At 46.1% G+C, this 13529-nt stretch overlaps 1 protein-coding gene across 2 annotated transcripts in view; it reads right to left on the reverse strand.

Moving 5' to 3' along the window:
- Positions 1-5775: 5775 nt before the first annotated feature.
- HS3ST1 (heparan sulfate-glucosamine 3-sulfotransferase 1) overlaps positions 5776-13529 on the reverse strand; it is a 35962-nt gene continuing 28208 nt past the window's right edge. For both annotated transcript variants that reach the window (XM_040238342.1, XM_040238343.1), the window contains exon 2: positions 5776-7562. In XM_040238342.1, coding sequence (XP_040094276.1) covers positions 6513-7451 — 939 coding nt within the window. In that variant the 5' untranslated portion in view covers positions 7452-7562 and the 3' untranslated portion in view covers positions 5776-6512. The remainder of the gene's footprint in view (positions 7563-13529) is intronic.

The raw sequence follows: 13529 nt of genomic DNA on the forward strand, positions 1-13529 counted from the left end.
TTCTCGATGCTTTTAACCACTAAACCACATACCCACAAAGTTAACAGTTTTTACTTTATCTCACTGAATTCTCCCCAAAATAGAGTTTAGTAAATATCAGTCCATTTATATTCAGAAAAAAAAATTGGGTTTCTGGGAATTTGAACCCAATAACTAGTGGAATTGGGATTCCAATTGATTCAGGTCTCCTAGCTCTCCTTGCTTTTTCTCTCAGGTCGCCTGACTTGGAAATTTGAGGAAAGTGGAGTGAGGATCTTGATTTCAGGGTGAACGGAAGAGTCAGGGTCATTCCTTCCACCAAAATATTTCAGTTAAATGCCTCAGTCAAGCATCTCAGCATCCTGGTCCTCATCCCTTGCTTGCCATCTGGAGAGCACCTTTGTGCTGCTCTGGTCTTTAGCTCAGGCTCAGACTTTCTAAATGAACGTCTACCTGTAAGGAACCCGCTGTATCACATCCCTTTTGTATCAGGATCCAGCCACTATTGGCTTGAAGATGATCCAATAGCACTAGAGAGTGTCTCCTGAGGTTCTGGGTGCCTCTTATGTTTCTAGAAGCTTCTCTGGTGGCTCAGTAGTAAAGAATCTGCCTGTCAATGCAGGAGACCTGGTTCAATCCCTGGGTCAGGAAGATCCCCTGGGGAAGGAAACGGCCACCCACTCCAGTATTGCCTGGAATATCCCATGGACAGAGGAGCCTGAGGCATATGCTTTACTTCTTCCTCTGCTGACTTACAATTGCATAGACTTTTAGTAGCAGGGTGTGGATACTAGACCCTAAATTCCAGTTACAGCCATCAATGGCTCTGGCAACGTGGTCAAGCCCTTCAGCGTCTGCATTTCCTCCCCTGTAAAATTAGGGCTGTGTCGTTTCTGACTTCTCAGAATTACCACATGGGTTAAAAACAACATATTTAAAATACCAAGCACATAGCAGGTATGCAAAAAAGGTAGTTATTTTTATATAACAGATATACACCTGCACAGGAGAGAGAGAGATGCATGGATGCCTACTAAGCAAGCTTCCGCCACTTGGAAAGCAGATGTCAAGGCCACAGAGTGAGCTCCCAGTGTGTTGAACCCACTCCCATGCCCAGGAGACCTTCTCCTGCTTGCATCTCTACTTCCTCCATCTCCACACCCCCACTGCCTTGATTCCTTAACCTGCTCTTGTCCAGAACACCCTGCTCTGGTTACCTCCATTGCCTCCTGCGCTCCGACTCTACTGCAATTCCTCCAAGAAGCCTTCCTGTAGTAAGGACAGCGTCCCGTGGCCCACAGGATAAGCGATCTGGGTCACAGCTTTGCCACGTCACCCTTCCCATCTCTTCCTACTCTGAGCAATGGTGTGGTTAATTGATACCTCTGTCATCCCTCACTTTATATGATCCTCGATGCCAACATTCCCCGTCTCTGGGACCACCATCCCCATAGCCAGAGTAGTATTCCTCTCTTTATTATTATCATTTAAAAATATGTATATTTATTTATCTGGTTGCTCCAGGTCCCAGTTGTGGCATGTGGCCCAGTCACATCACGTGAACCCCCGGCTGAGGAAGGCAAATTCCTGACTGCAGCATGCAACCTCTTAATTGTGGTTTGTGGGATCCAGTTACTTGACCAGGGACCAACTTGGGCCACCTGCATTGGGAATGCAGAGACTTAACCGCTGGACCACCAGGGAAGCTCCCTTTATTTATTTTCTTTTAAAACAATGGGGGTAGGTCCATATCTTATGCCTCAATTAGTCCACTCTGTCTTAGGGCTAACTGACTTCTCTCAGGGATGTTCTTGAATTCATATTGAAGGCCCTAAGCCCACTACACTGGCTAATCTGTACACAGTTTAAGCTGCCTGCTTTCCTTGCCTTTCCTTTTTTTTTTTTTAATTTAAACACAGAATAGCCTTCCTAGCACTTCTATGTTTTGTTGTTTTTATTTTAAACACAGAACAGTTAATGACTATTTATTCCTGCATTGACATTTTCATTCTCTTGAGAGCTTAGTGCCATGCTAAGCACATAGTAGGGTCTCAAAAGAAAAACACAATTGTAATGAATACTCAAACTCTCAGCAGTGATCTCTGACTCTGCCTCTGCGGGTAGCAGGCACTCTGAATGCTGGCCTCTTCTGCCCCACATCTCCTTTCTGCTGTGGACCGTCTCCCAAGATAGAAAGAGCAAGGCATTCTGCTCAGAGGCACACCAGCAGTTTTGCTAAAACAGCAAATTTCCAGGCTGTGAGCTGATAACCAAAATTGTGTTATCAGGGTTTCAGCACTATATGATTCCTGGAGGATGGGAGGGGGCTGTCTGATGCCTCAGAAGCATCAAGTGAAGTGAATATTCCAAATGTCCCAAACACAATAGCTGAGGCCCTGCTCAGCTGTTCTCTTTCATCCTGCGAGGAGGTCATCACCCAGGCTGGCCTTGAGCCTAGACTAATCCAGGCAGCAACCTCACTCCCTAGGCTTTTCTCTGTTAATAGACTGCAGATATGCAGATGACACCACTCTTATGGCAGGAAGTGAAGAGGAACTAAAAAGCCTCTTGATGAAAGTGAAAGAGGAGAGTGAAAAAGTTGGCTTAAAGCTCAACATTCAGAAAATGAAGATCATGGCATCTGGTCCCATCACTTCATGGGAAATAGACGGGGAAACAGTGGAAACAGTGTCAGACTTTGTTTTAGGGGGGCTCTAAAATCACTACCGATGGTGATTGCAGTTATGAAATTAAAAGACGCTTACTCCTTAGAAGGAAAGTTATGACCAACCTAGATAGCATATTCAAAAGCAGAGACATTACTGTGCCAACAAGGGTCTGTCTAGTCAAGGCTATGGTTTTTCCAGTAGTCATGTATGGATGTGAGAGTTGGACTGTGAAGAAAGCTGAGCATCCAAGAATTGATGCATTTGAAGTATGATGTTGGAGAAGACTCTTGAGAGTTCCTTGGACTGCAAGGAGATCCAACCAGTCCATCCTAAAGGAGACCAGTGCTGGGTGTTCTTTAGAAGGAATGATGCTAAAGCTGAAACTCCAATACTTTGGCCACCTCATGGGAAGAGTTGACTCATTGGAAAAGACTCTGATGCTGGGAGGGATTGGGGACAGGAGGAGAAGGGGACGACAGAGGATGAGATGGCTGGATGGCACCACTGAGTTGATGGACATGAGTTTGGGTGAACTCCGGGAGCTGGTGATGGACAGGGAGGCCTGACATGCTGCAATACATGGGGTCGCAGAGTGGGACACAACTGAGTGCCTGGACTGAACTGAACTGATGAGGCATTTGGAGACGGATCTGACTCCTGAGTAACTGCATTTGGGCCTCTGAGTAGGCCCACCCTGGGCAGGACCCCTCTGAATCTGACCGTGCTCAGATGAGAGCTAAGGGCCTTGAACAGGTCTGGAGCAATGGCCTCATACTGCTTATCCCTTCCAAATGGCTAGCTCAGGAGGTACCAAAAACAGATGAATAGAAATAGCTACTAGGGCCCCTGACCCTTGCCTGTGGTAGACCTCCATGACAGCATTTTTAGTCAACAACACCCCCATTGGGCTTCCCAGGTGGCTCAGTGGGGGAGAATCCACCTGCCAATTCAGGAGATGCCAGAGATATGGGTTCGATCCCTGGGTTGGGAAGATCCCCTGGAGCAGAAAATGGCAACCTGCTCCAGTATTCTTGCCTGGAAAATCCCATGCAGAGAGGAGCCTGGCGGGCTGTAGTCCATGAGGTTGCAAAGAGTCAGATGTAACTGAGCACACAAGCATACCTCCAAACCAACAATTATTGAATTTATACCCATTGATCATCTTAAATTCAGTCATCCCCTAGATCAGCTGTGTCAGCCACAAAAGGTAGACCATGTGTCCAGTGCTTGGTCCTTCCCTCCTTCTTCCCTACCCAACACCTTCTTGCCCCAACAGCGCAAGTTTCAAGTACACCATCCCGAGGGTGCTGGCATGCTTAGGTATTTTGCAAAAAACATCCTCTTTGGAGTCAGAAAACACATACCAGGGTCTCTACTTAGTCACCCAATTCCTGGGCAACCTTGATAACTTGATTTCACCTTTGTCTATCATTTTTTCAGCCTTCATCTATTACAGTGATTTCCCTGGTGGTTCAGATGGTAAAGCGTCTGTCTACAATGCAGGAGACCTGGGTTTTTGATCCCTGGGTTTGGAAGATTCCCTGGAGAAGGAAATGGCAATCCACTCCAGGACTATTGCCTGGAAAATCCCATGGACAGAGGAGCCTGGTAGGCTACAGTCCATGGGGTCACAAAGATTCAGACACGACTGAGCGACTTCACTCACTCATAACCGAAGTAAGATCCAGTGATGCACTACAGAGTGAAACACTCTGCAGATGGCAAAGTTCCGTGTCAACAGGAAGCCCAGTCTATTTCTGTCACACCCTTTGGGGAGCTGTTTTTTTTTTTAATGACAACCTTGACTTCCCTGGTGGCTCAGACGGTAAAGGATTTTCCTACAATGCGGGAGACCCGGGTTCAATCCCTGGGTTGAGATTTCCTGGAGAAGGAAATGGCAACCCACTCCAGTATTTTTGCCTGGAAAATCCCATGGATGGAGGAGCCTGGTAGGCATGGGTTCACAAAGAGTCAGACACGACTGAGCGACTTCAATTTCACTTAATGAAGGTGCAGAGAAGGCATTTTTTGTTGTCTGTGCAGGGCCCAGGGTGGGGTGCAGGCCATGCTAAGGTCAAGCCAAACTGAAGCTGCTGAAGCATAACTAAGGTGACTCACTTCCCTGATAGCACGCCTGAGAAAACCTCAGGCTCCCTCTTGCTCTTCCCTCTGGCTCAGACTCACCTCTTGGGATGGAAGACATTTGGCACCAGAAAAGGAATATGTCAGGAAGAACTGTCTCTAGGTCTTTCCATTTGCATTTAGGGAAAAAATGGGTAGAGCAAAAAAAAAACAAAAATACACACACACACACACACACACACACACACACACACCCTTGGGCTTTGACTATAAGTGGACTCTGAGCTCTGTTTTATAGTCAACGTGAACTTGGGCGAGTTCCTTATCTTCACTGTGCCTGTTTCTTCCACTTTGAACTTGCCATAATAATTCCTCCTTCCTGGGGTTGCTTCAGGGAAATCTCAATGAGTTCCTCTACAAAATGTCTATTTCACTCCTCTGCCTTAAGTGAGAACTATATCAGGAGACGCATTTGTGTCCTTGTATTTTTTTGTTTTACTGTAACGAAACATATTTGTATTCATAATAAGAAAAAAAAGTCTGATTTATTTAACTCTGTATGAGGCTGACTGAACGAAGAATGCATGAGAAAACTGAGGCTCAGGGGGGTTATCTGATCATTCCTAACAACCCAGGTGTTCAGGGCAGAAGTGAAACTGAAGGTGGGCTCCTCGTCTCTGAGGCAGGTGCAAGGGGTTCCAAACCTATATCTGCCACTGCTTTGAACTTTTTTCTCTTTTCAATTTCAATCCTTGGGAATTTAAATTTCCTTTCACATTCAGGACTCCAAATTTGGAGCTGATGTTTAAACATGTACACACCCAGATCTCAAAGCATATGGAATATATGTCTTTAAGTGCATATTGATCTTTCAGGAAATAGATTATTAGACTCCCAGCCCAAGCAAATGGTTATCCCTTTAGTCAGACTTTCACAGATGGGGACATGCATAGATTCTGCAATTCCTCTTTTCTATTCTAAGTGACTTTCTGGAGACCCACTGCCACCTGGGGCAAAGTACACAGCCCCAAGATCATTCTGAAAGCCAGGTTTAATTTCCTTTATTTTTGTTTCATTTATTGCTGCAATCAGAAGGAAGTGTAAGCACTCTTTGAAGCAAGTCTCTCGCTGGTTAGCAACTAACTTCTCCAGCTTAATTGCTTTGTCCTCTTGGAGTTTACGTGGAGTTAGAATCCACACTCAGGGACCTGCTAAAGCTGGAAATGGGTGAAACTGTCTCCTCCAAGAATAACGGGCATCTCAATGAAGAGAAATCTCACAATGCAGTAAAAAATAAATCTGATGACCTCAGGGAAACATTAAAACTTTAAAAAGACAATGAAGAAAGGAGGGAAGGGGAGAGGAAGGTAATAACTATGAAAAACATATTTTTAAAAGAGTAACAAAGAAATATATGCGATGAATGAACACACACAGCTATTTGGAGTTGGGGGCAAGTTAACTATATTCAAAAAAAGACTGCATCTCCAGAATTTCATTTTTTTTTTGCAGTTAAATATTTTAGTTCCTTCATATAGAGACATATTACACATGTTAACAACCATGAAAAACAATACAAAATGCCCTCGATTTAACAAGTAGAAAAATATAACTAGTATATATGGCAATTGTGAATCTAATACTGTACAGAAGTAATTTATGGATCTTACAAATAAATTATACTTAAATGCCCTTTTAAAATTCTTTTCCCCACCCCAGATGTACACCAGAACTTACAATAGGAAAGGTTCCGAGCCTAGCTTATTGCCAAAAAAAAAAAAATCAGTGCCAGTCAAATGTTCTGCCGACAAGCTCAAAGAATTTCTTATTTGGCTCATGAAAATATTCGTGCAGTTTATTGAGGAGTCTGGGGTCCACTTGGGGGTGCGCCCGGCCTTTGGACTCGTGTAAGCATCGGTCCCGGCCGCCGTCCCTCAGGCAGTAGAACCCCTTGGTTTTGTTAAAGTAGAAATTGGAGGCGTTGATCTGCGGGGACAGCCTCAGGAACCGCTCCACCTTCTGGATCTCGGGAAAGGGGTCCCTGATGAGGCGGTCGCCGTCCACGATGTGGATGCGGCGCAGCGGGAAGAAACGGAGCCAGTTCTGCATGTGCAGGTGGTACAGGCTGCGGTTGAGAGCCTTGTAGTCCACGTTGAGGCGGCCTTCGCGCACCAGGAACTCCTCGATGGACGGGTAGGGCTTGCGCTTCTGCACGTGGTTGTAGAACACTTGGGTGTAGTCGGATAGCACGCGCTCCGACGGGTCCCGCAGGATAAGCAGCAGCCGGATGGCCGGGTTCATGCCGTGGACGCGCTCAGGCACTTTGGGCGACGTGAAATACGCGGGGGTCTTTTCCACCGTGAGCTGGTGTGGGGCGGAGAAGGGCATCTGGCTGAGGTACCAGCCCAGGCCTTGGCTGTAGTGCTCCTCCCAGTCGAAGAAATGCACCTCGTTCTCGGCAGCCGCCACGTCTGGATGCAGGCTGAGCATCTCCAACAGTGCGCGGGTACCGCCCTTGCGCACACCGATGATGATGATCTGCGGCAGCTGCTGGGCGGAGCCATTGGGGGCTGTGCCGTGGGGGATCTCATCCTGGAGGGTCGCCGCTTTCCGCACCAGCTCCGGCTGGCCCGGCTCGTTCCCTGGCACCACCGCGGGGCGGGCAGGCACTAGCTGGAGCTGGGCCACCAGCATCACCGCGCCCAGGAGCAGCGGGGCCATGCCGGACACCACGGTGGCTTTACTGGGCCGGGCGCCGCTGGGTCATGAAGTGCTGCCCGCGAGGGGACGTCTCCAGATCAGTGACACATGGGTATCGCAGGCTTCTGATTACTAGGAAACAAAGGGGGAAAGTATTAACCCCACGTAAATACTTGGCTTAATCAAGCTGACAACTCTGTCATCTTTGGCAAGACATTCACTTCCCAGGGGTTTTCTCAGGTTCTTTATCAGATGGTAAAAAATCTGCCTGCAATGCTGGAGACCCGGTTTGATCCCTGGATGGGGAAGATCCCCTGGAGAAGGAAATGGCAACCCTCTCCAGTATTCTTGCCTGGAGAATCCCATGGGCAGAGGAGCCATAGCAAAGAGTGTGACATGGCTGAGTGACTTTCACTTTCACTTATCCTATCAAGCAGGGGTGGCAAACAGTTCCTGTACCAGGCAAGAGAGTAAATGGTTAGGCTTTGGGGGACATATAGTCTCCATGGGAACTCCTCCAGCTATGTTGTTTTGCTCTAAAGTGTCCACAGACAATGCACGGAGGCCTGGGTGTGGTTGTGTTCCAATAAAGCCTTATTCATGGGCACTGGCATTTGAATTTCATATCATTTTCATGGGGCATTAAAAATTATTATTCTTTTACTTTCCCCCCCCCAAACATTTATATGTTTAGTGCTCTGTTGACACAAAAACCAGGCCAGATTTGGTCTGTAGTCCCTATTTTGCCAACCTTTGCTACAAAGGAAAAAGATTGGGAAGATCTGTTGGACCTCAAGAGACATCAGTGAATAGCAACTAGCTTCGAGCCCCAGGCCCAGGGGCAAGTGACAGTGAAGCAGGCATGGTTTCTGCTCCCCTACCCATGAGGGGCTTCTGATTTAATAGGACCGCAGAACCTGCTTGAAAAATGGAATGGTTAGCTCCTATTGTTCACTTGTCCCTGGATCCAGTTCTTGCTGTGGCCTCAGTGCAGGGGGGTGTACTTCCCATTGATTTTAGATTTGGCCAGTGGCACGTGGGCAGACTGACTGGTCTGAGCTCCTTGCAGTCCAAAGGACTCTCAAGAGTCTTCTCCAGCACCAAAATCCAAAAGCATCAATTCCTTGGCACTCAGCCCAAACCAGTCAATCCTAAAGGAAATCAACTCTGAATATTCATTGGAAGAACTGATGCTGAAACTGAAGCTCCAGTACTTTGGCCCCTGGATGCAAAGAGCTCACTCATTGGAAAAGACCCCGATGCTGGGAAAGATTGAGGGCTGAAGGAGAAGGGGGCTGCAGAGGATGAGATGGTTAGATAGCATCACTTTGAGCCAACTCAGGGAGACAGTGGAAGAGAAAGGAGCCTGGCGTGCTACAGTCCATGGCATTGAAAAGAGTTGGACATGACTTAGTGAATGCCCAACAATGTGGGCAGAAACGACAGTGTGCCAGTGCCCAGCATAGGCCTTAAGAGGACTGTATGTTTTCACATGTCCTCGTCCCTTACACCATTGTGATAAACAAAAAAAGAAATGTGCCCTGGTCCCAGGAGAAAGATGAAACACACTTGGCATACAGCCATCCCATCTGTCCCGTGCGCAGCCTAGCTATCTCCCTCATGTGTGAGAATGTGTGCTTGTGGTTTTAAGCTGTTGAGTTTTGGGCTGGTTTGTATTGCAGTACAAATTTGGCAAAAGTTAACCGACACAACCTGACTGCAAGCATCAGTGTGGTACCCGTTATGATCACAGTTTAGGTACTTTGAGGACCTGTGTTCCTTCATTTTATCTGAAACAATTAGGGATGTCTTCCTAGTAGAGCAAGTGTGTGCAGTGGGCCTAGAGGGATGAACAGGTGAGGTTAGTGGAAGGAACAAAAAACTTTCACACAAGCAAAGGTTAACTGTTTATAAAGAGTGGGTCTTGCAGTCTGCTCAGTGGAATGTCACCCCAACACGACAGTGGAAGGTAGAAACGCAGGACAGTTATAGATGAGGGTCTTGCCCAGGGACACAAAAATTTATTCCATTTCAAAATTCACGGTCCAAATTTAAAGCTCTAAACGCAGGGCTCTTTCCATGAACTGCCTCCTTTATGCCTTCTCCTCTTTTAACTCTCTGAGATTTATCACATTTGCGCATGAAAGTCCCTAAGGAACACAGGCGCTGCTGAGCTGAGGTGCATGGGCCCCCAAGACACATGAGCCACAGTTGATGTTTTTACAGGGCTGATAAGCAGCAATCCGTGTTTGACCCTCTCCAGGAAAGAGGCAATTGGAAGCTCTGTTTTAAATAATCTCTGTCTAAACACAGCTCAGGAAGAGTTGGAGACAGGCCCAGTTTGGGGACTGTAGGACTTACAAAGCCAGAAAACATAATTTCTATCAAGAAGGCCCATCATCTTCATTATGCCAGGTTTAAAATTCACTTTATTAGTTTAAAACTTGTCTGGTGGTGGCGGTTTAGTTGCTAGTTGTGTTTGACTCTTTTGATTCCATGAACTATATAGCCCACCAGGCTCCACTGTCCGTGGGATTTCCCAGGCAAGACTTCTGGATTGGGTTGCCATTCCCTTCTCCAGGGGATCTTCCCGACCCAGGGATTGAACCCAGACTTCCTGCACTGCAGGCAGATTATTTACTGGCTGATCGACTAGAGAAGTACTAAAACTCGTCTCGAATGTGTAAATGAAAAACAATATACAGGGCTTCCTTGTTTATGATCAAATTGATTTGATATCCTTCAGATATCAACTGTATTAACCACTTTGAAAAATGTATATTCAAGATCAAACAATTAAAAAGTTGAAAAATAATAGAATACTGGAAAAGGAAACTGCAAAATCACCACATGCTCATTTAGGAAAAAAAAAAAAAGTTTTGGAGAGATGGCCAAACCAGATGGGGTTCAAGGTTGTCTTACTGATTAGAAGAGCTCAATTTAATGGGCCATTTGCTTTAGTCAAAGGCATGTTTTAGCATGACTCAGTGAAATTCTGTTTCCTTTTCCACTTCGAGTGTGGGTCAGCCAAAGGGACCAGTTGTGCTTGCCTTTCACACGTTTTGGGTATGTGAGCAGGTGCACGTGTGTGCTTGTGTCTGCACGTTTATGTGTACGTGTGTGTACATGTGTGTGTGTGTGCGTGTGCAGGGTGTGGGGTGGGTGACATGAGGGAGAGAGCAACTCTTCCACACTGAGCAGCGACACCCTCTCCATCTCACAGCCTCACATCCCAGAAAACAACCCGACCCTGGGGCACCGAAGGAACAGAGCCAGAGGCCGGACCTGAGATGCACACCCTTTGACTATCCATGCTCTTTTCACTTTATTATGAGGCATGCGGGTTAGCACAGGGAGCATCCGAGATCACTTTCCTAAAGGGGAGTTACCAGCAGACAGCAGAAAGAAGAAACTTTTTTTTTTTTTTTTCTGGTTGAACCAGGAGGCTTGTGGGATCTTAGTTCCCCTACTGCGGATTAAATCTGGGCCCTCAGCAGTGATAGCCTGAAGTCCTAACCACTGAACCACCAGGGAATTCCTGAGAAGAAACTAAATATAGTTTGTCCTTCAAAACAAAAACAACACCTCTCCAAAACAACTCCCCCTCCAAAACAACCAAAAGACTAATATGTAGTTTAAAAACTTGTTGCTGTTCAGTTGCTTAATCATGTCCAACTCTTTGCAAGCCCATGGACTGCAGCACTCCAGGCTTCCCTGTCCTTCACTATCTCCCAGCACTTGTTCACACTCATGGCCATTGGGTCTCTGATGCCATCCAACCATCTCATCCTTTGTCATCCCCTTTTCCTCCTGCCTTCAATCTTTCCCAGCATCACGGTCTTTTCTAATGAGTCTGCTCTTTGCATCAGGTGGCCAAAATAATTGAGCTTCAGCTTCAGCATCAGTCCTTCCAAGGAATATTCAGGACTAATTTCCTTTAGGGTTGACTGGTTGGATCTCCTTGCAATCCAAGGGACTCTCAAGAATCTTCTAAGTTCAAAAGCATCACAGTTCAAAAGCATCAATTCTTCGGCACTCAGCTTTCTTTATGGTCCAACTCTCACATCCATACATGACTACTGGAAAAACCATAGCTTTGACTAGATGGACCTTTGTTGGCAAAGTAATGTCTCTGCTTTTGAATATTCTGTCTGGTTTGGTCATAGCTTTTCTTGCAAGGAGCAGGAGTCTTTTAATTTTATGCCTGAAGTCACCATCTGCAGTGATTTTGGAGCCCAAGAAAATAAAATCTGACAGTTTCCATTGTTTTCCCATCTATTTGCGATGAAGTGATGGGTGGATGTCATGATCTTAGTTTTGTGAATGCTGAATTTTAAGCCAGATTTTTCACTCTCCTCTTTCACCTTCATCAAGAGGCTCTTTAGTTCCTCTTCGCTTTCTGCCATAAGGGCAGTATCATCTGCTTATCTGAGGTTATTGATATTTCTCCTGGCAATTTTGATTCCAGCTTGTGCTTCATCCAGCCCGGCATTTCACATAATGTACTCTGCATATAAGCTAAATAAGCAGGGTGACAATATACAGCCTTGATCTATTCCTTTCCCAATTTGCAACCAGTCCCCTGTGCCATGTCTGGTTCTAACTGTTGATTCTTGACCAGCATACAGGTTACCAGGAGGCAGGTAAGGTAATCTGGTATTCCCTACTTTTAACAATACCTTCTCCCCTCCACTCTTCCAACCACACTGCCTTCCCCAGAGGAGTCATGTAAGTAAAAGTGTAACACACTGTTTTACAAGATATTCAGGAAACCTCAAATCACCACAGGTCATTAAGAGCTGCTCAGGAAGCTAAGAGCTGCTGCTACTGCTGCTGCTAAGTCGCTTCAGTCCTGTCCGACTCTGTGCGACCCCATAGACGGCAGCCCACCAGGCTCCCCTGACCCTGGGATTCTCCAGGCAAGAACACTGCAGTGGGTTTCCATTTCCTTCTCCAATGCATGAAAATGAAAAGTGAAACTGAAGTTGCTCAGTCATGTCCGACTCCTAGCGACCCCACGGACTGCAGTCTACCAGGCTCCTCCATCCATGGGATTTTCCAGGCAAGATACTGGAGTGGGGTGCCATTGCCTTCTCCAGAAGGTAAGAGCAACCCCTCTCAAATCTGACAGTAACCACTGTTCATTTATTTCTCTAACACTTAGTGACAGCTTGCCCTAAGATGGATCATATCTTGTTATTTTTATTATAGATGTTAAAATGACCCACATATGCACTTGTACATTTTCCAGGAGCCCTGTTTTAAAAACAGAATATTTTCTGTAACCCTATCCAAAATGTAATTACTTAAACACAAAATGAAGGAGATATTTTGCAGTTTTTTGTCTCAAGTCTTTAAAAGCCGGTGTGTATACATTTGTAGGACATCTCAGGCCGCTTCTTCTTGCTGTTGTTCAGTCACTAAGTCACGTCTGAGGCTTTGCAACCCCTTTGCAAAGCCAGGCTTGCTTTTTAATATGCTGTTTAGGTTTGTCATAGCTCTACTTCCAAGGAGCAAGCATCCTTTAATTCCGTGGCTGAAATCACCATCTGAGGTGACTCTGGGGTACAAGGCCACTTGTGGCTTCTGACAACTGGAGTGGACAGCCCAGAGATCCACAACAATGAGCAGTGTTGCAATTCTTACTCTGAAAGCTCGTTAATTGCGGAACGTGCTTTCTTCAAAAGTAAGATCCTTGACCCCACTCACAAATCAGGAGCATCTCAAACAGGAAAAGAACCAGGAAGGCAAGTTTGAAATTGCAAGCAGTACAAAAATAAACGGATTATTCTCTCTTCAGAAGTAAACTAGGTACTGTCAAAGGGAATCTTCTGGAAGCCTGGAGCCTGAGCTGGCATCAGCACAAAGACTGTTCAACAGCACCTGGAGGCCAGTCCACATTCCTCCAAAAAGCAATGTTGGCAGCAGTCATCCGGAGCACTTGCTACTGAGCAGACACTAGGCTAGCCACTTTGCACACAGGACCCGTGTGAGCACACTGCATGCTGGACAGAACTGATGTTGTCACAAGAAAGTGAGGCTCAGAGAAACGGAGTGGTTTCTTCAGTCATGTCCATCTCTTTGCATCCCTAAGCACTG

Source organism: Oryx dammah, unplaced genomic scaffold (assembly GCF_014754425.2).
Source record: "Oryx dammah isolate SB20612 unplaced genomic scaffold, SCBI_Odam_1.1 HiC_scaffold_3, whole genome shotgun sequence".
Classification (NCBI taxonomy): domain Eukaryota; kingdom Metazoa; phylum Chordata; class Mammalia; order Artiodactyla; family Bovidae; genus Oryx; species Oryx dammah.